The sequence below is a fragment of the Puma concolor genome, chromosome B3, assembly GCF_028749965.1.
Source record: "Puma concolor isolate L17-30 chromosome B3, mPumCon1.1.hap2, whole genome shotgun sequence".
In the NCBI taxonomy this organism is placed as follows: Eukaryota; Metazoa; Chordata; class Mammalia; order Carnivora; family Felidae; genus Puma; species Puma concolor.
Window position 1 is genome coordinate 89,059,164 of NC_141672.1, and position 27,774 is coordinate 89,086,937.

The following is a 27,774-nucleotide window of genomic DNA, read 5'->3' on the forward strand; positions in this document are numbered from 1 at the left end:
GCCCAGCCGAGCGCGGCACACTTCCGGGACGCGGCGCGCCTATCCCGTACCCTTTCCCTTCCACTCTTCCCGCAGTTGTCCTGCCACTTGGGATTCAGGACGAACAGCCTGTCCCAGGGGCCTGGGCGCTTGCACAGAACGCAGCATTCGCCTCCGTGGTCCTCTGGAGGGGCGCTGCAGGAGGGGGCGACGGATATAAGAACTCGAGATCCGCCGCGGGAATGATCCACGAACTACTCTTGGCTCTGAGCGGATACCCAGGGTCCATTTTCACGTGGAACAAGCGGAGTGGCCTCCAGGTACGGTCGGACTCAGAGCGCGGGAACTCGCGAGCGCATAATGGGCGTACCCAAGCCCGTGCCCGGGGGAGGAGTTTGCGAGGGCGGGGGGTGGGGCTTGCAGAGGCTGAGGCGGTTCGGAGGCGTGTCCCTAGACTGGTCACGGGGGAAGTGCGGGAGGGGGCCTTTGTGCGCGGTACCGCATCTGGAGAGGGCTGGGCCCAGGCTGGCGGATGGAAGGCGGGTGCCTGAGGGCCCCGCCTTCGGGACGGGGAGGGAGCTCGCGACCGGGCCTAAGGTTGAGGTGTCTGAGCGCGTGTTGCTGGGGAACTGGATGTAAAGCGAGTTTCACCCATTTTCACGCACCCATTTGCAGTGCAAATACGTAGCGCCTAACATAGTAAGAGGTCAGCTACTTTTGTTGTCTGAAAAATGAATGAGAGTGTTTCCCTCATTACTCCTTTCGCTGGAAATTTCTGCACTAGGAGAATTTGGAAGGGAGGCAGGCTTTCACGTAACCAGAAATGTTTAAGGAGGAAGGGCTAGGTACTGTATGCATTATCTCATTCAATCTGCAGGATCACCTATCTCCATTTCACAGATCAACTTCCTGTATCTGGTAGCTAGTAATTAGCGAGCTTGGTCTTGAACCTCAGGCCTGCTTGGCTATGGTGTCTGAACCACTCTTTTCTGCTTTTTTTTTTTTTATTTTCCAGTCCTCTCAATAACTTAGTAACTTAGGTATTGTTAGCCCTTACTTACAAAAAAGCAAACTGAAGCCCAGAGAACTTGTGGCGGCTAGCCCTGGTAATGGCAAGATTTGAGTCTAACTCTGTCATATCACAGTCATGCCTATTCCAAACCAAGCAACAGATTCTGAACTATGGAGAACAAAGTGATAGTTACTAGAGGGAAGAGAAGTGGGGAGATGGGCTAAATAGGTGATGGGGATTATGGAGTGATCTTGTGATGAGCACTGGGTGTCCTTATATTGTACACCTGAAACTAGTATTACACTTTATGTTAACTAACTGGAATTTAAATAAAAACTTTAAAAAAAAGTCATGCCTATTCCTATAAGAATTGCCAGTATAGGCTGCAGAAGAGCAGAAAAATTACATTCCTCTATAAAACCTATAAATCAGATTCCTCTTGTTATTTATTTTCCCCCATAAAACTAACAATGGCAGGCATAAAGGAAGAAACTGTATAGGAAGTATTTGTGGGTGCTTGACTGAAGTAAAAAGATAAAGTATAGGAAGGATAGTTGCCTTCCTTTCTTTTTTATAAAAAAGTCTCAAGTCTCCATTTTCCTTAGGGTCAGAGAGAGAGGGAGACAAAATCTGAAGCAGGCTCCAGGCTCTGAGCTGTCAGCACAGAGCTCGATGCGGGGCTAAAACTCATGAACCGTAGGTAAGAGCCTGAGCTGAAGTCGGATGCTTAACAGATTGAGCCACCCAGGTGCCCCTGGATATTTTCCTTCTTAAGGTGTCAGCTTCAAAGTCACCCCAGAAAAATGTTCTCTGACCATCTCTTTAAGTATCCTCCCCTTATGCCATTATTCTCCATTACAACAACTTATTTCCCTTATAGGACTTATCACAGTTTATATTAGTTTTTACCTGTGTATAGTCTTTCTCCCACATAGGTTGCCCATAGCAGCGAAGACTACAGTGGTTTTCTTCATCTATGTAGCCAGCACAGTTTCTGCCACTTGGTAGGTGTTCAGATATTTGTGGAAGAAGACTACTAAAAACAGAAAATATTGATACATTCTGCAGTGTTTTCACATTTGAATAAAGGGGAAAATTGTCATGAATGCCTAATGTTGACAAAATTCATTTTATTGTAATACTGAATATGCGTACACCTTAATCTAAGTATAAGCTCAAATTTATTTGAGTGTAAGCTCAATTTATTGCTCTTAAAAAAAAACCTGTAAAACCAAATATTTTTACAAAGTAAACAAAACTACCAAATGGATGCACTCAAAATGATGTTAATCTAATGCACGGTTTCTCAGCCTGGTTTCTTTCTCATTGTTGACATTTCGGGCTGGATAATTCTTTGTTGGGGGTTGTGTCCTGCCTGTGCATTATAGGGTGTTAAGCAGCATTCATGGCCTCCACCCACTAGATGCCAGTAGTACCCCTTGAGTTGTAGCAATAAAAAATATCTGCAGATATTTACCAAATGGGGCAAAATTGCCTCTGAGAACCAGTGATCTAATGTGACATAACTATTGTTGTGCTGAAACTAAATCCCCAACATTGAGTTTAATAATAGTATGACAGCTGCAGATGTGGCTGCATATTCTGTTTTGACTTCAGTAAGTCTAGTATGGAGAATGCCTGTTCATGTAAGTAGGTTGCACCAGATGGTACCAATAAATTCAAGGTATTGTTTGCTGTTTCAGAATAACTAGACCTTGAACTTTTGTAAAACTCTGCCACCAAAGCACTGCTTAGAATTCCAGTTTTAATGGGAGCATCACTTGATAACTGGGTAGATCTGTGTTAATAATAAAAAATTACTGGGGCACCTGGATGGATCAGTTGGTTAAGCGTCTGACTTCGGCTCAGGTCATGATATCGCCGTCTGTGAGTTCACTGTGAGTTCGAGCTCCTCATCAGGCTCTGTGCTGACAACTCCGAGCCTGGAGCCTGCCTCAAGTTCTGTGTCTCCCTCTCTCTCTGCTCCTCCCCCATTCATGCTGTGTCTCTCTCTCTCTCTCTCAAAAATAAAAATAAACATAAAAATATTTTTTAAAAAGTAATAATAAAAAATTGCTTACGTGTATCAAGCATTTGCTATGTGCATGGCTTTACATGCATTAACATTTAACCTTCACAATTGTTATCTCCATGTTATGGGTATGAAAACTGAGGCACAGGCAGGTATTATAACTTGCCTAAGATTTCAAGCAAGTTAAGAGGCAACTCATGGTGGCTTCTTTTTTTTTTTTTTTTTTCTAAAGGCACAGGCAAGGCTTTACTGGGGGCTATAGATCCAGCCTGAAGGGACACATAGCACTAACAGAGTAGTTAGACTGGCCTCCCAAAGACATTGTAAATTTTTTTTAATCTTTTTTTTTTTTTTTTGAGAGAGAGAGTGCGAGCAGGGGAGGAGCAGAGAGAGAGGAAGACACAGAATCTGAAACAAGCTCAGGACTCTGAGCTGTCAGCACAGAGCCTGATGTGGGGCTCAAACTCACAAACCTTGAGATCATGACCTGAACCCAAGTAGGGCACTTAGCTGACTGAGCCACCCAGGCACCCTCCAAAGACAGATTCTTAAGCATTTAAGTCATGTTACCTCATAAGTTATTAACTGGAAGATATGGTTAGCAGTGATATTAAAATCTGTGTTAAGTGGATTCCTAAACAAATTATTGTGGATTCAGTAACAGAAAAATTCTTCTTTGCCTATTTATTACTGCTTTTATTGTTATTTACAGATGGCATCCACAGGCACACCTGGCTGGCTCAGTTAGAAGAGCATGTTACCCTTGATCTCCGGGTTGTTACTTAGAGCCCCACGTGGGGTATAGAGATTACCTAAATAAATAAAACTTTAAAAAAAGATGGCATCCACAAAATACAGTACTTGCAATATAAATATGCAGTATGTTAAGTTCTTTGGGAATAGTAACTACTTCTGATTTTGTTCCCTATTTAAACTAGATATGTTAACACTGTGCCTTGGATAAGTATGTGTTCATTAAAAGTTGGTCGAAGCTCCAGGGAAGATACACAATGGCCAATAAACAAATGAAAAGATTATCAATATAGCTGATCATTAGGGAAATGAAAATCAAAAGCACAATGAGATACTACTTCTTACCCATTAGAATGACTTTTATCAAAAAAACAGAAAATAGCAAGTGCTGGTGAGGTTGTGGAGAAATTAGAACCCTTGTATATTACTGGTGGGAATGTAAAGTGGTTCAGGCCTGTGGAAGACGATGTGGTAACTCCTCAAAAAAATTAAACACAGAGTTACCAGATGATCCAACAACAATTTCACTTCTAGGTATACACTCAGAAGAAGTTAAAGAAGGGACTTAAACAAATATTTGTATACCCATGTTTATAGTATTAGTATTCACAATAGCCAAGGTAAAAATACAAGGGTAAAAGCAACTCACATGTCCCTTGACAGATGATTTGGATAAATAAAATGTGGCACAAACATACAGTGCAATATTTTTCAGTCTTAAAAAGGAAGAAAATTCTCTTACATGCTACAACATGGATGAAACTTGGAGACACTATGCTAAGTGAAAAAGCCAGTAATAAAAAGACAGATATTCTATTTCCAATCTTTTAAAGTACTTAGATTGGTCAGAAGTATAGAAACAAGAAATAGAAGGGTGGTTGCAAGGGGTTGGGGAAGGGGGAGGAGTAATGGCTACAGAGGTTCAGTTTGGGAAAGTAAACCGGGGGTGGATGGTGGTGATAGATGCACAAGGTGTAAATAAATGCACTTAATGCCACAAAACTGTACATCTAAAGATGGCTAAAATGGTAAGTTTTATGGTATGGATATTTCACAGTTTGTGAAAAATTGGGGTTGAGGGGTGCCTGGGTGTCTCAGTTTAGCATCCAACTCTTGATTTCGTCTCAGATCATGATCTCACTGTTCTTGACATTGAGCCTTGCGTCAGGCTCTATGCTGACAGTGCAGAGCCTGCCTGGGATTCTCTGTCTCCTCTCTCTGCTCCTGCCCCACTCACATTCTCTCTCTCCTCTCAAAATAAAGAAGTAAACTTAAAAAAAATGGGTTGAATAAATTCATTCTCCTACAACTTTTTTTTCTATTTTTGAAATGGTGTGAAACTTTATATAGCATAGTAGGTTATATTATGGCCTTAAATTAAAAATACCCAGTGAAATGAAATATCAAATATAAGTGAAAATATGAACACTACCTTTATGTGTCCAGTTATGAGGTGCTTTTATAGATTATAGCATGTTACATTAATTTTACATTTTAATTGAAATGAAAATAAAATTTAAAATTTTATAGAGAGGGATACCTGGGTGGCTCAGTCGGTTATGTGTCTGACTTCAGCTCAGGTCATGATCTCACACTTCATGAGTTCAAGCCCTGCATCAGGCTCTGTGCTGATAGCTCTCATCCTGGAGCCTGCTTTGGATTCTGTCTCCCTCTCTTTCTCTGCCCCTTCCCTGCTCATCCTCTGCCTCTCCCTCTCAAAAATAAGTAAACATTAAAAAGAATTAAAAAAATTTATAGAGAATTTGCAGATCTTAAGAATATGAGAAACCCCTGAAGTCTGCAGATCCCAATTTGAGCAGTATCACTGGAGACCATTGAAATCACGTCCAAAACTCCAAATCCTGATAGGCCATGCCTAGAAGATTGCATGAGAAACAGGTAACAGTAGCTGCTGATGGGGAGGTTGACCTGAGCCCAAATCAAGAATTGGACACTTTAACCAACTGAGCCACCCAAGTGCCCCGACTGACTTATTTGTAATGTACAACATTTCATAGTGTTTGAATTCTTTACCGTGTGTTACTACCTATTTCAGTCATCAACTAATTAGGTCAGGATGGGGAACAACACCTTTGTAGCAGTTTGGAATTTACCAAGCTTAAATGGGCATCTTGAGAAGGGAAATAAAAAATAGTATTAAGTATTTGAAGCACCTCAAAGATATGCAGGCATCAATGTTTTTAGACTGTTCCTCTTCCTGCAGGTGTCACAGGACTTCCCATTTCTCCATCCCAGTGAAACCAGCGTCCTGAATCGACTCTGCCGGCTGGGCACAGACTATATTCGCTTCACCGAGTTCATTGAACAGTACACGGGCCATGTGCAGCAGCAGGTAGGCTGCTGTTGTCAGGGAATGGACACCTCCAGAGGTCAGGAGCTATGTCAAGTTTTCAGTGAATCCAAACTTTGATGTGAAATAAGTCTCAAGATGTTATGAATGTCTCATCATTGGAATTATTCAAGTGAAGGCTAGGTAACTAGCTCAAATAAGGGAGAAAATATACACAGGGACCAATTTAGGCAGATTAGTATAAGAGGAAATATGCTTTGCCTGTGTTTTAGGAGACCTGAATTAAATCAGTTTGAGCTGGACCAGAGTTCCAGTTCCAGAGGTGAGATTATAAAGCATCATTTCAGATCTGTTTCCTCTTTTGCTTCTAACTACCTTAGTCGCACGGAGGCGATCAACTAAAATCTTTGTGTTTCATTTTTGTCATTTGTAAATAAAAGAGTTAGAGAAGGTGCTAGGCACATAGCAAGCACTTAATATATATTACCCATTAATTGGTGGGTTAATTGTAATTAATGGTGTAGAGGTCAAGGATTTGTGTCCTGCTCTATCACTGACTGGCCATAGTCTGCCTGGCGGTAACCTAATGCTCAGAAACTAGAGCTCAGTTACTTACCTATCAGATAGGGATAATAGTGCCTATCTCACAGTGTCAGAAAAAATAAATAAGGTAATTCATGCAACGTGTTAGCACTCATATTTTTTTAAAGAGAGATTTTAAAGTTCCCTTTTGTTTTTAACTGTCTGTAATTCTGTCCGTGGTAAGTAAAAAGATTGCTGAATTGTGTGACTCATTCAGTGACGACTATTTCCCACTTAAAACCATGATTCTGGTTGAGGAGGAAGGCAGGGACTTCTAGAAAGGAAAAGGAAAGGTTTCTGAAATAAGGTCAGTACCCTCTGTTATATAAGTTGGTTGTCAGGCCTTTGGTGGCCATCTGTAGGGCACAGGAGTTGGAGAATAATGCCTTGTATTTTCATCTCTGGGACAGGGATTCTGATTCTCTCAAATTGGTTTTTGCAAACATAAGCTAAATGTGAGGTGAAAATCTAATCAATGCTATAAAATCAATATTAAAGAGGGCACATGAATTATCAGAGTTGGAACCTATACACACACACATGCACACACATATTATGAAAAGGCCTCATTTTAATTTTTTGTATATAACATTTAATAGAAAAAAAAATCTGCCCTGTATTCGTGTGACTATATGGATTTTATATAATATGTGAATTCTTTCCTGAATTCTAAAGATAGCTGTAGTGCCTCTTTTTTTGGAACAGTAAAAAGCATACTTAATTTCTCTTTCATTTAGTGATAAATGAAGACATTCAGTTCTCTGGAATGCCATAAGATCAAAATAAAATTGGCTGCTTGTAAGCCAATCTGTTCCATTTCATCCCATGCCCATGCTGGTCTTATTATAGCTGTGAACCTCCATCTTCAGGAACTGCTAGTATCCTTTGTGGCATCCCCTGACTACACTGTGCCTTTTAACCCCTGAGTCCAAGCTTCCTACTCCATTTGTTGTGGAATTCTGCTATTGTGTCTACTGTCACCAGAGCCTGATCACCCAAATCAGTATGCAGCCAGAGAGGCCAATCATTGTGGTCTCTAGTCCACTCCCTCTGCAGTTGCCCCGGTAAAACTACAAGAGGCTGTCAGAAAAAATTGCAGGTTTCCTGAAAGACAAGCCATATTTGTAAATTGGCTCTTAGTGAGAGTCTTATCACTCCCCATGTTGACTATCAGATTCATGCTCCTGATGAATTACCAGGCCAGGCAGGAGAAGGGATTTTAGAAGGAGGATTGAGGTGATTTTATTTATTCACCAAATATTTACCTTGTGTTCAAAGAACTGTGCTAGGAGCTGAAATACAAAGATGAATAAAGTGTGGGTCCTGCCTTCATGAAGTTCTTGGTCATGAGAGGAGGGCATATAAACAAAAGAGCAATTCAAGCACTACATAGAGATGTTATGAAATCAACAAAGAGGGAGTGATTCGTTTCCTAGGGAGAGTTAGGAAGGGCTTTGAGAGAAGAGATGCTTGAGTTGGGTCCTGTAGGAAGAGTAGGCATTTGTCACAAAGATGAGTACAAGGTTATAAGTGGAACACATCCACATTCGTGGGGGTGAGAAATAGAAGCAAGGCACATTTGGTGAGCTGTGGGTAGTTTGGAAATGAGAATGTGACGTTGGAAGCAGTAAAAGATAATTTTAGAGACAGAGTTAAGGTCCCGAATGTAGAAATCATTGTATGCCACGTAGGGGAGTGGAGATGTTATTCTGGGGCAATGGGAAGCCACCAAAGGGATTTCAGCTGGAAGTGATAAGGTTAGTTGTAGAAAACCTTCACTGACAATATGAGGTTCTTTTTTTTTTTTTTTTAACATTTATTTTTTGAGAGACAGAGACATAGCATGAGTTGGAGAGGGGCAGAGAAAGAGGGAGTCACGGAATCCAAAGCAGGTTCCAGGCTCTGAGCTGTCAGCACAGAGCCTGATGCGGAGCTCAAACCCACAAACTGTGATATCATGACCTGAGCCGAAGTTGGACATTTAACCGACTGAGCTACCCAGGTGCCCCAATATGAGGTTCTACCTGGTTGTTTGTAACATGTAGGATGCTTGGGAAATTAAAATGTTATCACATCTTAAAAGGTCAGAACTCAAAATCGGCCTCTCTAGTCAGGCTTTCCTCTCACCGAAGCACTGCTTTGATGTGGAATTATTTAAGCAAAAACAATAATACTATTAAGGGATAATGTCTTCCTCAGGTTTTAGAGTCTGAGCTGTGAGGTTTAATTCTCTTTGTTTGATTTCAGGATCACCATCCATCTCAGCAGGGCCAAGGTGGGTTACATGGAATCTACCTAAGGGCCTTCTGCACAGGACTGGATTCAGTTTTGCAGCCTTATCGCCAAGCACTGCTTGATTTGGAACAAGAGGTGAGAGAGGAGATATGGGAACAATGTCTCTGGGACAGCAGATTAGGGCCCATTCCTGAATTTGAAATACCCTTGGATGTGGTCAGATAGCTGAGAGAGAGCTGTTTTCTTCGTGGCTAGGGGGTAGAGTGTACTCTGTGATTGCCCAAGCCGTGATCAAAGTGGTGTGCAGATCATGGCAAAGGTATCAGAGCCCCTGTTTTTTTCTCACCTGAAAAATCAGAATTAATAATCCATAAACTATCAATTGTCCATAGCCTAAAATTAACACTGAGCCTATTCTCAGATTCCCATCTAGTTTTCAGAGATCAAATAGATTCGAGATGTCTCATATGGAGCCTTAATCACAGTGTTTTCTGTTGCAGTTCCTGGCTGACCCCCATCTGTCCATATCACATGTCAATTACTCCTTGGATCAGGTATGCTGTCCAAATAACAAAATGCCGGGGCGCCTGGGTGGCTTGGTCAGTTAAGCGTCCGACTCCAGCTCAGGTCATGATCTCACGTTCTGTGAGTTCGAGCCCCACGTCGGGCTCTGTGCTGACAGCTCAGAGCCTGGAGCCTGTTTCAGATTCTGTGTCTCCCTCTCTCTCTGCCCCTCCCCTGTTCATGCTCTGTCTCTCTCTGTCTCAAAAATAAATAAATGTTAAAAAAAAAAAAACAAAACAAAACAAATAACAAAATGCCTTGAAATCTGTTGATATTGTTAGAATAACTTACAGGGTTCATGGCTGGCTCATTCAGTGGAACATGTGACTCTTGATCTTGGGGTTGTGAGTGTGAGCCCCATATTGGGCAGAGGGATTACTTAACCATAAAAAAATCTTAAACAAAAAATGAGGAATTAAAAAAATAATCTAACTTGGGGCTCCTGGGTAGCTCAGTCAGTTAAACATCCGGCTCTTGGGTTTGGCTCAGGTCATGATCTCACGGTTTGTGAGTTTGAGCCCTGTATCGGGCTCTGTGCTGACAATGCAGAGCCTGTTTGGGATTCTTTCTCTCTCTCTCTCTCTCTCTCTGCCCCTCCCCTGCTCTCTGTCTCTCTCTCAAAAATAGATAAATAAAAACTTAAAAAAAAAATCTAACTTAAGACATTAAGACATTCCTTCTGGATTCAGAGCTACGCATTTTATATCTTGTATGCTTTCCTAGATCAGAGCTGTTTGGAAAGCTCCAGATTTAGTTAAAATCTAATATCTGATATTAGCACTCTATGTTGACTTCAATACTAACAATTATGTTAGCCTCAGAAATAGAAACTGCTTCTATCTGCCATTCTCCCTTTGTAGCCAACCCCCATATCAGCTTGCCCTCAGATACTGAATCTTGGCTGTTCTGTGCTATTGCCATCTTTATGTGATGTGGGACTATTTAGAAACAAAAGTATTTCCTGAGCCAGTTCTCATTAATTATTCTCCTAATTATTCTCCACTTTGCAGTTCCAGCTCCTTTTCCCCTCTGTCATGGTTGTGGTAGAACAAATTAAAAGTCAAAAGGTAAGAACTTTCCTTTTTTATCTTTGCTGTGGGAAGTGCCAGGGATATAGTCATAATTAATTTCACCTTACATTCTTTTTTGAGGATCATAATCTTTAGTAGTTTTTATTTATTTATTGTTTTTTTTTTAATAACGTCTGCTTGGGTATCATGCTAAATGCAAAAAATAAGCTGTCGCTCTGCCCTTAAGCACCTCCTGATCCAGAGGGTGGGGGTGATGTTAATAGATGTACCCTGGTAAGAGGATTCTGTCTGGTAAGAGAAAAATGCTAGGGGTGATATTTGAAAGTGAGAGCATTTTGCATTAAGGATTTGGGATTGTTGGATATGGATCTTAAGAAGCAGAAAGTTAATCTTCAGAAAGAATAATACATTTAGGTTAGGGTGCTAATTCTTTTCTAAGAATTAGATCATTGGGTAAAACCCAGATGTTTCTTTTATTAAATACGCCTGTTACCACAAGTTTTTATTACATGCACTGAAAAGTCAGGGTCCCCAATACCAGAAGAATGTCTTTTCTGAGTGGAGTTAATAATTGAGGGATAAATGCTTTGAGATTTCACATTAGAAGAAGCATCTGCAAGTCCATAATTGGATGAGAAAAGACAAATGGATTAAATATGTTTAACCCTGTTTTGTTTTTAAACTGTTGTAATTGTGCCTTAGCTTATTAGGAGTCTTCACCTTGATAAATGTAACTAGCTAACTACTTAATTTAGCAGGTTGCCTCTTCATTTTTTTGCTTTATAAGTGTAGAAGTTTTCACTGTGCTGTGTTCATTAGGAGCCAGCAAAGCCAGTGAGGGAGGTGCTGTTTGGCCCTTCAAAGCTGATTACCCTCATCAATTAATATTCAGCTTTTTTTTTTTTTTTTTTTTAATTTTTTTTTTTCAACGTTTATTTATTTTTGGGACAGAGAGAGACAGAGCATGAACGGGCGAGGGGCAGAGAGAGAGGGAGACACAGAATCGGAAACAGGCTCCAGGCTCTGAGCCATCAGCCCAGAGCCCGACGCGGGGCTCGAACTCACGGACCGTGAGATCGTGACCTGGTTGAAGTCGGACGCTTAACCGACTGCGCCACCCAGGCGCCCCAATATTCAGCTTTTATTGTGCACTTACTGTACACCAGGCACTATGCTAAGTGTTTCACTTACTTCATCACATTCAGTTTTCTAAGGGGTCAGGTAGGTTAGGGAATGTGCTTAGGGTCACCTGGATGGTAGGAAATAGTAGAGCTGGGATCTAAACCTGGCTCTGACTCGAAAGACTATGCTCTTAACCACTCCACTAAACTGTCCCCCCACCGCCCACCCCCCACCCCCACCCCCTGGGTTGGAGAGAACCTTCTAGGTACATGGAGGTAGTGTAAGGGTTGCATGCGTAGCTGCACATCTCAGTTGACTTTCAGATTCCACTGACCACAGGAAGGAGAGTATAAACTGAGTAGGGGGGTTGGAGATGGGCAAACCTTCCTTCTTGCCAGGGTGGTGGTAGAGAAGCCAGTGTGTTCTGCCTCTACAGAGTTCAAACATGAGGTGGTCAAGAACATGGGCCAGGGTGAGAACTGGGATGATAGCAAACAGACACAAAGGGATTCTTTTAGAGTGATGGAAATGTTATAAAACTAGATTACGGCGATGGTTGTACACACTAAAATTTACTAAAAGTTGTTGAACGGTACACTTAATTCTGGGTGTATTTTATGGTATATAAATTATACCTCAATAAAGGAGTTTTAAAAAGAGAGACAGAAGGACATAGGAAGAAGCAGCAGAGTTTTTTGAAAACTGTATACCTTAGAGCATGAGTTAGGCCCTAATCTGAAATAAAGAGCTTTCTTCTTAGCTTGGAATTTTAACTCTGAATGATTCTGGTTTCTCTAGTGCAGTACTTTTCAAACTTCATTTTACATTAGAATCACCTGGAATAGGGGCGCCTGGGTGGCGCAGTCGGTTAAGCGTCCGACTTCAGCCAGGTCACGATCTTGCCGTCCGGGAGTTCGAGCCCCGCGTCAGGCTCTGGGCTGATGGCTCGGAGCCTGGAGCCTGTTTCCGATTCTGTGTCTCCCTCTCTCTCTGCCCCTCCCCCATTCATGCTCTGTCTCTCTCTGTCCCAAAAATAAATAAACGTTGAAAAAAAAAAATTTAGAATCACCTGGAATAGATGGTTAAAACCACGTGGCTGGGCCCTACCACAGGGATTCTGATTCAGTAAGCCTGGAGTTGGTCCCAAGAATTTCCATTTCTTACAAACTCCCAGGTGCTGCTGCTGCTGCTGCTGCTGCTGCTGGGGGCATATGGATGGGGTGGGGAAGAGTAAGTAAGAGTGGAGGTCCATATTTTATAGAATACCTGTTGTGATACTGTGATCTATAATAAATATAGGGTGGCCCCTGGGTGGCTCAGTGGTTAAGTGTCAGACTCTTGATTTCCACGCAGGTCATGGTCTCACAGTCGTGAGACTCTCCCTCTGCCCCTCCCCTGCTAGTGCGCTTTCTCAAAAAAAAAAAAAAAAAAAAATATATATATATATATATATATATATTTCATCTTCATCCCCTTTCTGGCACATAGCTTCTAAAACCTTTGGCATTTCCTAAGTGATAAGAATGATAAAGGTGTCTTGGTATTCATAATTAGCCACACCTGAGTCTATGGTAATTAAGTGACTTTTGGAAAGCACCTAAGGATTGGCTGGTTGCCAGGGGAAACAAGCATTTGATTGGAGGATTGGGACCTTCATACCCCTGACCTCTGCGGAGAGGAAAGGGGCTGGAGGTTGAGTTCAGTCACTAGCAGTCAGTGATTTAATCAATTGTGCCCATGAAGTGAAGCCTCCATAAAAATCTGAAAGGGCTGGTTTCAGAGAACTTGTAGGTCGCTGAACCAGAACACTTCTGGCTACAATGCTGGGCCCACACTCTACGGGGACAGAAGCTCCTTTGTTTGGAACCTCACACTATGCATCTCTTCGTCTGGCTGTTCATTCATATTTTTAGTATGCTTTTTAATAAACAGGTAATCTAGTGAGTAAACATTTTCTGAGTTCTGTGGGCCGCTCTAGCAAGCTAATGGAATCCAAGGAAAGGGTTGTGGGAACCTCTGATTTATCAGCCAGTCAGCCCTGGGCTTGAGATTGGTGTTAGAAGTGGAGGGAAGGTCTTGTGGGACTGACCCCTTCACCTGTGGAATTTGATGATGTTCTGGTAGTGTCAGAATTTAGTTGAATTGTAGGACACCCAGCCGGTGTTAAAGAATTGCTTTGTGGTGTTGGGAAAATCGCCCCTGCACACGTTGGAATTAGAGTCAAAATTAGAATTCTCTGTAGCTCTTTAGCCTCATTATCTGCTGGATTGTGCTCTCTGGATTGAATACCGAATATGAGTTTGTCCTATGCGAGCTGTTAAAATGGAATCCAGTTTAACAAGGTTGTATTTTGCACAGATTCATGGTTGTCAAATCCTGGAAACGGTATACAAACACAGCTGTGGAGGTTTGCCCCCTGTTCGAAGTGCACTAGAAAAGTAAGTCATGGCTTAATTGGGGGCAGGAGTGGGTGATCAAGTGACTTGACTTTGCACTTGTTTCATTTTCAGGTCATCTTAGGTTTCCCTCTGGGAAAAGTTAAGACCAGGATAGAAAAGACCCATGTATGATGGCTCAGAAACTGCAAAAAGAATGTTAGGAAGTGTTGAGGATCAAAGCTAGGATCTAGTCACCTAGATGACCTTGAAGCAGTGCTCTTTAATTTGGGGATATCATTATCCTTGGAGAATTTCCATTACATGTGTCAGATAATGTAGCTATACCTAAACTGTGTGTGTTTTGAGTAGCTGGCATTTTATATCAAGATCCTTAAAAATGTTTATAATCCCATTATACCATTCTTAGGAATTTTATCCTAACACCTATTCAAAAGAAGAAAATAACCATATGCAGAAACATTCACTGGAATGTTGTCTGTTTTATCAGGACATTAGGAAACTACCAGCAGCAGAAGAAAGCTAAATAAAGGTATATTCACTTGATGGTCTATAAAGGTAAAATTAAAATTAAAAATACTATAAATATAAACACTGTCAAAATCTGCAAAAGGAAACTTCCCAGAACATGCTTCAGGGACTTAATTCTCTATTATTGGGCCTTTTTTTTTTCCTAATAGAAGAATTGTATTTTGATTGTAGAAAATACAGACCTGTAAAGAGAAGAAATAGATTTTCTAATCTTTGAGATACCCAGTATAACTTTCACTGTATATTCTCTACGGTTTCTCTATACATATACATAGTTTTATGCATAGAATATAAAATCTTACAGAGATCCTGTGATTAAGTGCATGTTTGTTATATATTTGCAGGACCAAATTTTATAGACCAAGTACTTGAATGTACTAAATGTAAATTTTGATTTTTTAACTATTTTTTTTAATGTTTATTTATTTTTGAGAGACAGAGACAAGCATGAGCGGGGGAGTGGCAGAGAGAGAAGGAGACACAGAATCCAAGGCAGGCTTCAGGCTCTGAGCTGTCAGCACAGAGCCCGATGCGGGGCTCAAACTCAGGAACTGTGAGATCATGACCTGAGCCAAAGTAGGAAGCTTAACTGACTGAGCCACCCAGGCACCCCCTTCCACCTGATTTGATTTTTTAACGATAGATTCCATTCAGTTAGCTTATTATAAATAGCAGACTCCAGCTCTTCTCATTTCTCCCCAAGTTATTTTGAAATTTTTCAGATCTACAAACATTTGAAAGAACAGTATAGTAAACAGTGTATATCCTTCAGTTTCACCAGTTGTTAACATTTGGCCACATTTGATTTCTTTTTCTTTTTCTCCTCTGTATGGACTGTGAAATATATATATGTAAATATATATAAACATACACACATGCACACCATGTGTGCTAAATCATTTGAGAGTAATCACAGATACAATGCTTAACTTGTAAATACTTCAGCTTGTATCTCTTTAGAAAAAAGGCTTATATAACTTCAATTGGTTTATATAACCTCAATACCATATTATAGCCAAAAAAGTTAATGTTAATTCAACAATATATTATCCAAAAATAAATCTGAATTTCTCCAGTTGTCCCCCAAAAGTCTTTTACCCTTGTTCTTTTTTGCACTCCCGGATGGAGTCTGCCTTTTCCTGTGGCTTTTTGCAGCCACCTCTTTTTAGTCCCCTTTAATTTGGAACAGTGCCCTTCCTTGCCTTTTTAATCTTTTGATGACATTGACATTTTAAGAGTCCTAACCAGTCCATTTTAGAGGCACATTTTCAGGGTGCCTGGGTGGCTCATTCAGTTAAGCGTCCAACTTCAGCTCAGGTCATGATCTCACAGCTCATGAGTTCAAGCCCTGCATCGGGCCCTCTGCTGATGGTGCAGAGCCTGCTTTGGATTCTCAGTCTCCCTCTTTACTTCTCTGTCCCTCCCCCATTCACACACTCTCGCTCACTCTTTCTCTCAAAAATAAGTAAACATTAAAAAAAAAAACACAGGCACATTTTCCTCTTTGTAACTAAGATGTTATCTGGGGAGTGATCCTTTAAGACCATGAGAATGTCCCATTCTCCAACAACCTTTCTGCATCTTGAAGGATTATAGGATTGTAGGAGATATACCTGCCTCTCGCATAGTGCATCTACTCTCCATATGTGACTCCAACAAAAATAAAACAAATTTAATACTGTGTTAGCCAGAGTCTTATAAGCACATTTAATTTTAACAAGAATCCTTAGTTTTGGAACTCCTCCACACAAAAGGAGGAAAGAAAATGTGCCTCTTCTAAAAACCCAGCAGAACACTTACTGAACATTCAGACTTCAGCATGTAGGCTACAAGTGTGGAAATTTAATCGCTGAGTTCATCCACAAACATTTAAATTAAAATAGCACAATTATTTTTAGCCTAATTGGTCATTTCCCTTCTGAGTCATCAGACCTCTGTTTGTCCTGTCGCAATTTAGAGCATGGTCTCCGTGCAGATGTAGGCTTCAGTGTCTGCGAAGTGGACTTCTAAGGCTCCTGCTTTTCTCTCCACTCAGGATCCTGGCCGTGTGTCATGGGGTCATGTATAAGCAGCTCTCAGCCTGGATGCTCCATGGACTCCTCCTGGACCAGCACGAAGAGTTTTTTATCAAACAGGGTCCTTCTTCTGGGAATGTCAGTGCCCAGCCAGAAGAGGACGAGGAGGATCTGGGCATTGGGGGACTGACAGGAAAACAGTTGAGAGAACTCCAGGACTTGGTGAGAACATGGCAAGAAGTCTGGCGTACTCCTCCCTGAGTCAGAGAAGTTGTCAGCTAGATGACCTTTTGGTGATTTCTACCCTTGTCCCCAGCTCATCAGAGTTGAAGCACCTTTCAGAAATTCTTTAGACATAAACACTTGAACTTGGCTTTATCTTAACTGCATTCTTAATACCTAACTTAATGGGAGACTACAAAATAGAAAATATATTTGTGAGATTCCTTTGTTTCCCCTTGTCCCACTATATGCATTTATGAGGTTAATGAGTCTTTTCAGGTAGTCATGTGGTTACCCTACAGCGTTTAAGTGCAGCTTAGAGTTTCCATTAGAGTACCAAAAGTCCTATATTGTCTTTATTCATCCATCGATCTATTTATTCATTCGTTTATCCTGCTACAGCATTTTATTGAATGCCTGTTGTAGGCCAGGCACTGTTCTAGGAGAGTTACTGGGTGTTTAACTGAGTAGATGAATAAAAGGTAGCAGACCCTATACTCAAGGAGCTTATTGTTTAGTGGAAGACCTAGAAAAATAAACAGTGACATTAAAGTGTACAAAGTGCTCTGGAAAGAGCAAGTATGGGTATTCTCAGAACTTAGAGTAGCTAGAGAAGGCTTTTCAGTGGAATGTATGTCTAAATTGCAAAGAGTTTGGAAGGAGAGGTTAAGAAACGTTCTAGGCAGAGGGAAGGATGTGTACAAAGTACAGAGACCATGAAAGACCTGGCTTATTTGAGGAACCAGTAGTAATACAATTGAAATGGTCAAGTAAAGGCTGAAATACAAAGTACAAGGGACAATGGAGGGGAGGGGGAAGTAGTAATCGATGAAACTGTTGAGGTAACATGAGGTAAGATCATGAAAGCCCTTGTCATCAATGGGAAGGTATTTAGACTTGAACCTCAAAAGAGCTTGGAGTCAGTGAAGAATTTTCAGCAAGAGGTCAACACAATGAGACTTTATGATAGATGACTCTGGACACTGTGTGGGGAAATTGTTTTTTAAAAAATCAAGGGTCGCCTGGGTGGCTCAGTCCTTTGAGCGTCCAACTCTTGATCTCAGCTCAGGTCATGATCTCATGGTTTATGAAATCAAGCCCTGCATCAGGGTGCGCTGATCGTGCAGAGCCTGCTTGGGATTCTCTCCCTCCCTCTCTCTCTGCCCCTCCCCTGCTCATGCTCTTTCTCTCTCACTCTCTCTCTCTTTAAATAAACATTAAAAAATATTAAGACTAGCAGCAGGGAGGTCAGTTAGGAGAATGTTGGGGACACTCAAGTGAAAGATAATAGTGGCCTAAACTGAGGGTAGTAACAGTAAATATGGAAAAGAATAGAGAGGCTTGAGAGAGTTAGCAGGTGGAATGGGTAGGCTTTAGTGTTTGGGTAGGAGTCCAGAAGGAAGAGTCAAGAATGATACCTAAGTTTCTGCCTTCAGTGGCTAGGCAGGCAGAGATGATAAGGAATGTATATGGCAAATACCGGGGGAAAGAAGAAGGTTCCAGTATTGGACATGTTGAGTTTGAGGTACTTGCAGGAAATGTTCAGTGGGCTGAGCCTGGAGCTCATGAGAACAGTCTAGCTTGAAGATAAAGATTAAGGAGTCATCAGCATATAGACGTTTTTAACCTGGGGCCCCTGGGTGGCTTCAGGAGGTTCTGTGAAATGTATATTTGTATAACTGTCTCGAAGTTCCATAGCATTTATAATGCAGAGTCCTATGATGTAAAAAGACTAGAAATACCTGTTATAATGATCAATTCAGTGACAGAAGAAGATGTGATTGTCTAAGAAGAGTGAGGAGAACAAGAGGAAAAGAGAGTCTGGGCAGTCCCCTGAGGACTGCCAGCACTGGAGCACAAACCAGAAAGGGTAAACAGCAGAGCTCAAAGTCAGGATTGTGGAGCCCAGAGTTCCTGCTGGGAGCTGGAGGATAAGGATCAAATCCAAAGCAAGTCTGTGTGTGTCAGAGTTAGCTGGAGAGCTTATTAAAACACTGATGGATGTCTAGGCCTCATCTGCCAGGCTGTCCTAGATCTGGGGAAGGGCTTGAAAATTTGCATTTCTAACAGAGTTTCCAAATAACAAGTTTCCAGCTGATGCTGCTGGACCACGAGCTACAGTTGGAGAACCACTTGGCTAAATGACTTGGGTTACATACTAGTAAAGAGCTGAGGGGTGCCTGAGTGGCTCAGTCTGTTAAGCATCCGACTTTGGCTCAGGTCATGATTTCACGGTTCATGTGTTCGACTCCCATGTTGGGCTCTGTGCTGACAGCTCAGAGCCTGGAGCCTGCTTCAGATTCTGTGTCTTCCTCTCTCTCTCTCTCTGTCCCTGGCCCCCCTCTCTCTGTCAAAAATAAACATTAAAAAAAAAAAAAAAAAAAAAAGAGGTGGGCAGAGCAAGCATATGTACAAGACGATAAAGTCCCTACAGGTAAGGAAGCAGAATTCCTGACCTACTGCACAGGGTTTTACACAGTAAAGGCAGAGTGAGGACTAAAATCCTCATGTTAAAAACAACCACAGTGATTTCCACCATGTTCTCCCACTATCTGAAAATGGAAATGTATTCATCTCTCTAGTGGTAATTTAGGCATTCAGATTTAGGCATTCAGACTTCATTTTAAAGTCCTTCTAGAAAATATAAGTTATGGGTTGGGAGAATTAGTGATGTTTTCTTGCTTTCCTCTTCTTCATACATCATGTCTGCTACGGATTATTTCCTGGAGTAGCGCCTGATAGAGGAAGAGAACATGCTGGCACCATCTCTAAAACAGTTTTCCCTACGAGTGGAGATTTTGCCATCCTACATTCCAGTGAGGGTTGCTGAAAAAATCCTGTTTGTTGGAGAATCTGTCCAGATGTTTGAGAACCAAAATGTAAACCTGACTAGGAAAGGTAAGACTCTCATTGGCCAATATACCGTCTTCACAGGCCCTTTTTCATATTGCGTGGCCCCAAAGAATGCTCGGTCAGAGTGAGTGGCTGGTAAAGTTTAGGTACCGAGTTTGCAGCACAACCATTATAGGCTTACTTGAGAAGCGTCTGACCGGATTGTAAATCCTTGCCTGTCCCGCCGCTCTCTGCCTTCCTTTGAAGGTGCCTTCCTGTTTTGCAGGATCCATTTTGAAGAACCAGGAGGACACCTTTGCTGCAGAACTTCATCGGCTCAAGCAGCAGCCACTCTTCAGCCTGGTGGACTTCGAGCAGGTGGTGGATCGTATTCGTAGTACTGTGGCCGAGGTTTGTATTTCACAGTATATTTGCTTAGCGAGAAAACAGACTAGTTCCCCACAAACTGAGTACTTTCGTTGCTTCTTGATGTGATTAGAACTCAGCTTGGAGGGAATTGTTTGAGAGAGTTGAAGGGCAAGAAGTTTTTTTGTTTTTTTGTTTTTTTGTTGTTTTTTTTTTTAAATTTTTTTTTTTTCAACGTTTATTTATTTTTGGGACAGAGAGACAGAGCATGAACGGGGGAGGGGCAGAGAGAGAGGGAGACACAGAATCGGAAACAGGCTCCAGGTTCTGAGCCATCAGCCCAGAGCCTGACGCGGGGCTCGAACTCACGGACCGCGAGATCGTGACCTGGCTGAAGTCGGACACTTAACCGACTGCGCCACCCAGGCGCCCCTGTTTTTTTGTTTTTTAATGTTTATTTTTTTAGAGAGAGACACAGAGTATGAATGGGGGAGGGGCAGAGAGAGAGGGAGACACAGAATCCAAGGCAGGCTCCAGGCTCTGAGCTGTCAGCACAGAGCCCAACACGGGGCTTGAACTCAGGAACTGTGAGATCATGACCTGAACCGAAGTTGGACACTTAACCAACTGAGCCACCTGGGCACCCCAAGAAGTTTTTAATGATAGGGGCAGAGCTTCTTTAGTCTTTTCACACCCAACAGGAGTTCGCTAGTTAGCTACTTAAATTGAATAAAGAGAGGGCTCGCTTTCAATTTCAGACAGTTAGCATTTGGAATCTGTCAATATAGTTGGCAGGAACTGCAAAGAATCAAATGATTCTGGGTAAATTTAGCATCTCACTTACATTTTAGATGGCTTTACTGCTAACTCTTTGATTTATGGATATAATGATCTTATGAGGAATGCAGAACAAGTATTATTTTTCCATTTTTATAAGCAAATGAACTAGAAAGCTAACTTGTCCAGTATTGCACAGTAAGTAACAAAGGTGACATCAGAAACAGGTCTTGTGACTCCTATTCAGTGTTCTTTTTTTTTTTTTTAATGTGTATTTTTGAGAGAGAGAGAGACAGAGCATGAGTCAGGGAGGGACAAAGAGAGGGAGACACAAAATCTGAAGCAGGCTCCAGGCTCTGAGCTGCCAGCACAGAGCTCAATGCAGAGCTTGAACTCACGGATTGCAAGATCATGACCTGAGCTAAAGTCGGCCACTTAACTGACTGAGCCACCCAGGCATCCCCTACTTCAGGGTTCTTAAGTAAATTGTGCTTCATCCACCATCTTAAATTGTGACCAATGATTTTTCAAATGGGCATCTGTTCTGTGGCTTAAAATAAAATTTGGCTCCCAGGTGTGTGATAATGTGAAATGAGATCTTTAGTCAGACAACTGTTTTGTTTGCTATATTAGTGGTTTTCAAGTTTGGCTGTGCATAGAACTGCTTTGGAAAATCTTAAAACATGGATTTGCATCAAATCCTCACCTCCAGAGCTGCTGACTTAGAGATCTACATCTAGAGGGAGGGAGTAGGTAATAGTATCGATACCATCCAACTAGACAGCCAACCAGCAAACCACTGCAGGTGATTGTGAAGTGTACCCAGCGCGCTATGGTATCTAGAACTGCTAAGAAGTTTAGCATCAGATATCCTCACATTGGAAACATAGTAATCAATCATGAATATGATTTCCTTTTCCAGTCACTATCTCAAAAATTCTGGGCATGGGAGACAGAGCTGTGATGTAGATGGAATATTAGATCTTAAGATATCACTTCATTTGATTCTTTGTGGGCAACTAAAGATCTACATGCTTCTGTCCCTTCATAATTTCAAGGTATTGCCCCTCCTTAATCTGTAACTAGAGCAGCTCTAGTCTAAGGGACACTTTATTTTATTAAATCTATTTCTGTTCTCTTATTATTCTTGTGATAACTCTGGAATTAATTCATGAAGGAAAGTAAAACCTTAATAATACAAGATTTCAAAAATGGTGTTTTCTTGTGAAAGTCTGAAATGCAGATACTGCTAGACATTACATTTCCAGTTTGTAAAAAATGATAGATGAAGAACTGAAGTTCAGACTCTTGGAAGTCTTTTAGAATTGTAGCTAATAGGCTTTTTTGTAAGGTATTACCTTAATAATAACAGTTTATAGTAATGAAAATAGTTTCCCTTTTAGAAGGAAAAAGGGGGGAATGTCTCACAAATACATATCATACTCGTCCCTTTTTTGTTTTCTTTCCTTCTTGATTTTTTTAGAAAGTATACACACTATATGAATTTATTTATATAAAGTTCAAAAACAGTTAATACAAAGTTTAATATAAATGTTCAAGTGCAGAACTAATCTGTTGTTAGATGTCAGGATCATATCTGACCTTGATCAATGGGAAGGGTAGGAATAGGGTTCTCAGGGTGCTGCTTATACAGATGTGTTCAGTTTGTGAAAATTCTCTGAGCTGTAAACTTCTGATTTGTGTGCTTTTCTGTATGTAGTTTTAGTACTTCAGTGAAAAGATTTTTAAAATTAATTCCTACATATGTAATGGTTTGTTATTTTAATTTTTTAGTTAGCTACAGTTTTTATGTAGAGAAGTGGCAGTATTGATTTTTGTGCGTGGATCTTCTGCCTGACCTCTTAAAGTCTTTTTTTAGTTCTCATAGTTTGTTGATTTTTCTTCAACGTTTATTTATTTTTGCGACAGAGAGAGACAGAGCATGAACGGGGGAGGGGCAGAGAGAGAGGGAGACACAGAATCGGAAACAGGCTCCGGGCTCTGAGCCATCAGCCCAGAGCCCGACGCGGGGCTCGAACTCGCGGACGGCAAGATCGTGACCTGGCTGAAGTCGGACGCTTAACCGACTGCGCCACCCAGGCGCCCCATGTTGATTTTTCTGAGTAATGATTGTATCGTTTGCAAGTAAGATTTACTTCCAATTTTAGGCTTTTGCTTTTGTTTTTTTTTTCTTACAGTCCTGGATTTCTAATAGTACATTAAACAGCTGGAGTGGTAGTTGATACAAACTGTGTGGAGGCAATGCTAGTAAGAGGCGATGATGAGCATTTTCGATATGTTGGCTCTTAAAGGTCATGTACCTACAATTTCTGTGTTACTCCAATGTTTGCTGAGGGCCTTTGGCACATAAGTTTATCATGTTAAAAAAAAAAGAAACTTTCTTCTTCCTAGTTTGCTATGAGTTTTTATCATAAATAGATGATGAATTTTATCAACTGCATTTTCTATGTCAATTATGGTGGTTTCTTGCTCGGAGTTCTTTTTCTCCTTTAGGCTACTCATATAGTAAATTGTGGATTAGGTTTTCAGATGTTGAATCTTCCTGAGATAAACTGTACTTGAACATTTTATTTTTTTAATACACTGTTGGATTTGGTTAGCCAGTATAGTACTTGGAATTTTTGCATCTATGTTTACTAGTGAAATTAGACTATTCCTGTTTTGTTCTCATGTGGTTGTGGAATAAAGACTAGAAACCTCATGAAATGAGCGAGGCGTCTATCACTCTTTTCTATTTTCTAGAACAGTTAATAGAAGACAGGAGTTATTACCGAAAGTTGGATTGAACTTACCTGAAAGATTATCTAAGCTAGTTGTTCAAGGGGAAATCTTTACCAATTCAGTGTGTTTAAATCTATGTTAATCTGTTCAAGATCATTATTTGTCATACTAATCTTGGTATTTTCTACTTTTCTAGGAAGACCCATTTCATCTAGATTTAATTTTTTAGAAAATCTGTGTTTAACTATGTGTTTTATTTTGTATTTTCTTTTAATCTTTTACTGTTGAGTCCTGCTAATCTTTTCGAAGAACCAGCTTGTGTTATTACCTTCTTTTCCCCTCTGTTTCATTGATATCTGCCTTTATTTTTTTTTTCTTGGTTTTTTGTTTTTGTTTTTGTTTTCTGTTACTCACTACCAATTTCCAGGGTTGAAAACTTGACTTTTCTATTTGTAACCCTTATATCCTAGGTAATCTATATAAAGCTTTCCATATTGCTTTGACTGTGTCTCACAACTTTTTTGCATGGAGTATATACATTAACATCCTTTTCTAAATAATTTTTTTTTAATTTTTTTAACGTTTATTTTTGAAAGAGAAAGAGAGACAGACAAAGCATGAACGAGGGAAGGGCAGAGAGGGAGAAACAGAACTTGAAGCAGGCTCCAGGATCTGAGCTGTCAGCACAGTGCCCGATGTGGGGTTTGAACCCACGAACTGCAAGATCATGACCTGAGCTGAAGTCGGACGCTTAACCGACTGAGCCACACAGGCTCCCCTAAATAATTGTTTTATTTATTTTGAGAAGAATATGGAATGCTTCACGAATTTGTGTGTCATCCTTGCACAGGGGCCATGCTAATCTTCTCTATCATTCCAATTTTAGTGTATGTGCTGCTGAAGCAAGCACTCTTCAGTAATTTCTGATTCTCTTTTTAACCTCAGGAATTTATTAAGCTTTGATTTTTATTGCAGTACAGTTGGAAAACATAGTCTATAGATTGGTCCTTCGGAGTTAAATGAGGCTTCCTTTATGGATTGACGTAGGGCCTGTTTTTTGTTTTTAGGTTTTAGTTCTGCATGTGCTCAGCGAGTGTATAGTCTGTGAATCTAGAGTTCTCTGCATGTTCTAATGCCTCATTTCCAGGCTATATGTTAGGTGTGTGCCTATTTGTGATGAATATATATTTATTTATTGTTTTTCCTTTTATGTATAGATTATGTACTCTTTATCACTTATGATATATATTTATATATATTAAGTATATATATATGTTTTGGTTTTTTTTTTAAAGTAGGTGCCACGCCTAGTGCTGGAGACCAACTCATGGCCCTGAGGTGCCAAGACCTGAAAATCAAGAATTAGGAGCTTAACCGACTGAGCCACCCAGGCTCCCCTTAAATATATATTTTTTTACTTAAATTCTATTCTATTAGTTAAGATCATTACCCAGCTTTCGTTAGTTACCTCATATCTTCTTCCATCTTTTATTTTCAACACTTTTTACCCTCCTTGCTCCCAAGCAGCCACTGAACTACTTTCTGTCACTATAGATTAGTTTGCATTTTCTAGAATTTATAAAAGTGGAGTCAAACAATAGGTACTCTTTTGGGGGAAGAGGTGGGTCAGGCTGCTTTTCTCGTGATTATTTTGAGATTAATCCATGTTGCATGTGTCACTAGTTTCATTCCTTTTTTTTTTCAATGTTTATTTCTTTTGAGAGACAATGTGTGTGACCGAGTCGGGGAAGGACAGAGAGAGAGAGAGAGAGAGAATCCCAAGTCAGGGCTTGAACGCACAAACCTGGAGTTCATGACCTGAGCCGAATTCAAGAGTTGGGCACTTAACCAACTGAGACACCTAGGTGCCCTTGTACAAAATCATTCTTTTTAGAAGCTTTCATTGGAATGGAATTTTATCCCTGTTATATATATTTTTTTCACAGCATCTCTGGAAGCTGATGGTGGAAGAGTCAGATTTACTGGGTCAGCTGAAGGTAATAGCTTAGCTGTCTTTTAACTCTTGAAATGATGCTGGTGGGCAGTGACTCATTCTTTAGGCTGTCTGACGAGCACTAGTGGCCTGTACCTAGACTTCCTGAGTGGCCTCACATGTTCTCATCCAAGAACACAAACTCTACCTAATTTTACAAATGTCTAGAGTATAAAGGTTTGGGTGTTTATTTTCTTCTGGCGTAATATTGTGTTGTCATTGAATAAATGATACCGAAGACACACCCATTGTCCTGCCTTGAGGAATTGCTAAGTATGCCCCTTTGACATGTCAACAGCCTGTATCCTTTTTAGGTTGGGCTTAACTGATGAGATTGGAAATCTTCTGTGTAATTAGGCTAGTGAGGAGCTCCTGGCCATGCTGCATTACTGGATTGTAAATTGAAATTCTTTCCACAGATCATCAAAGACTTTTACCTTCTGGGACGCGGAGAACTGTTTCAGGCCTTCATTGACACAGCTCAACACATGTTAAAAACACCACCCACTGCAGTAACTGAACATGGTGATTGCCCTGTGGGCCTGAGAATGACCACTGTACTGAAATTGCTGCTAAACTGTTTAGTTTGTTCCACATAAGAGCAGCCTGGCGAGTTGCGGCGCCATGTTTCCAAAGGTGGAAGGCCTTTCAGGTGGGCTGTACATGGAGGTCATTGGAAGTAGCCTCTTGACCCTTCCTGGAAGAGTGGGTACAAATCAGGTATTTTATCAGATTATAGTCCTACCTTCCTTATGGGGCATATCAGGACTTAATGCCACATGTATTAGAAATCTTTAGGTTGTGAATGATGGAAACTTAAACTGAACTAACCCAGGTAGAAAAGAGAAATGTATTTGCTATTATATTTGTAACTCCAGTGGGATAGGAGTATAGCTGGGCCTCAGAACAATTGAGGGACTAAAACTAGGGACCTGAATACTGCTAGAATTCTCTTTACTATATCTTGTCTGTGCCTCTTTCATGCCGTTTGATGGCCTTCCAGTCCCCTTTGGAAACATGGCAACAGTTCCCAGGAACTACCTCAGTGTCTACTGGAGGAACCAAATCCAGTCTTTCTGGAGCAAATTGTAAGATTCCAGGAAAGGGTTTTGATTAGCCTAGTCCAGATCATATACATACCCCTGCATCAAAGATGGCAGACATTAAGATACGCCTCCTACAGTGAAGTGTTCACCCTGGACTAATGGGAATGCTCACCGTTCCCATTCAAACTACATGAGGAGAGTCGGGTAAGGATCAGAATCCAAAAAAGAAAATAGGAAACTGACAGGGTTACCATTTTTCTAACTGTAAAACAAGAGATGTCTATTCTACTCATATCAGACTTTTTTCATCACAGATATCAGAAAACCCAATTCAAAATCATGTAAAGGGGAAGGAAAATTTATTGACTTTCATAAATGAGAAGGTCAGAGTATGATGGCTTTAGGCAAAGTCCAATCCAGTGGCTTACACGATGCGTTCAGGACTTGGTGTCATTCTGTCTTTCACTTCTGCCTTTTTTCTCAGACAGGCTTGCTCCATATGGTAGCAAGATGGCCTCCAGCCAAGCTCACATCCTGCTAAGGCCTTGTTTATCTCAAAACAAAAACAAAAACAAAAAAACCTCTTTCAGTCTGAATAGAACCTCTGCATTGGCCTGGCTTGAGTCATGTTCACATCCCTAAACAAAATAGTATAACAGGGTAGAGAATTACATTCCATTTGATCATGCCTGCATCACCTGTTTACCCTAGAATCAGGTATTGTCAGCCCCACTGAACTACATGGATAATGCTGGGAGGGGTGATTCTCCAAGGAAAATTGGGTGCTGCTAGCAGCAGCAGGAGGAGGAATGCATGCTTAGTGACACTAAAGCAACCCGTTTCCACTGCGTCCTGCTGTGTCAGGCAGGCTAGAAGAGACGTGGAAAGCCGGTGGCATCTGGGTCTGTCACGTAGCCTAGCATTCTCATCAGCCCATGTGCTCTCTTTCAGATGTGAATGTGGCCTTCCAGCAGTCTGCTCATAAGGTATTGCTGGATGATGACAACCTTCTCCCTCTGTTGCACTTGACGATTGAGTATCATGGAAAGGACCATAAAGGTTTGCTGCTCTTTCTTAGATCTTTCTGCTCTTACTGGTCATTGTCTGTTCTCTCATCTCTGCTTCTATCCACCTCCACAGAAACCATATCATTTCTGACCTTAGAAGTCCCCTTGTCTGGTGCCCTGTTTCATATGGGAGAAAAAGGAAGTCCAGAGAGGCTAAGTGGGACAC

At 41.0% G+C, this 27,774-nt stretch overlaps 1 protein-coding gene and 1 non-coding gene across 4 annotated transcripts in view; one reads left to right on the forward strand and one right to left on the reverse strand.

The window, feature by feature from the left end:
* The first annotated feature begins 42 nt into the window (after positions 1-42).
* TUBGCP4 (tubulin gamma complex component 4) overlaps positions 43-27,774 on the forward strand; it is a 35,818-nt gene continuing 8,086 nt past the window's right edge. For 2 of the 3 annotated variants that reach the window (XR_015252616.1, XM_025919606.2), the window contains exons 1-12: positions 50-299; positions 6,001-6,129; positions 8,917-9,039; positions 9,405-9,458; positions 10,479-10,535; positions 13,980-14,059; positions 16,584-16,785; positions 19,518-19,683; positions 19,904-20,028; positions 25,449-25,499; positions 25,915-26,020; positions 27,493-27,600. Coding sequence is in view for 2 of the 3 variants with exons in the window: in XM_025919606.2 (XP_025775391.1) it covers positions 222-299; positions 6,001-6,129; positions 8,917-9,039; positions 9,405-9,458; positions 10,479-10,535; positions 13,980-14,059; positions 16,584-16,785; positions 19,518-19,683; positions 19,904-20,028; positions 25,449-25,499; positions 25,915-26,020; positions 27,493-27,600 (1,279 nt within the window). In the remaining variant the exon portion in view is untranslated. Of the gene's footprint in view, positions 300-6,000; positions 6,130-8,916; positions 9,040-9,404; positions 9,459-10,478; positions 10,536-13,979; positions 14,060-16,583; positions 16,786-19,517; positions 19,684-19,903; positions 20,029-25,448; positions 25,500-25,914; positions 26,021-27,492; positions 27,601-27,774 lie in introns of all 3 variants that reach the window. The other variant, XM_086710544.1, reaches the window with a different exon arrangement.
* On the reverse strand, positions 24,308-24,412 carry LOC112856539 (U6 spliceosomal RNA). Its single transcript, XR_003223113.1, has one exon. It is a non-coding gene; the product is annotated as a U6 spliceosomal RNA (small nuclear RNA).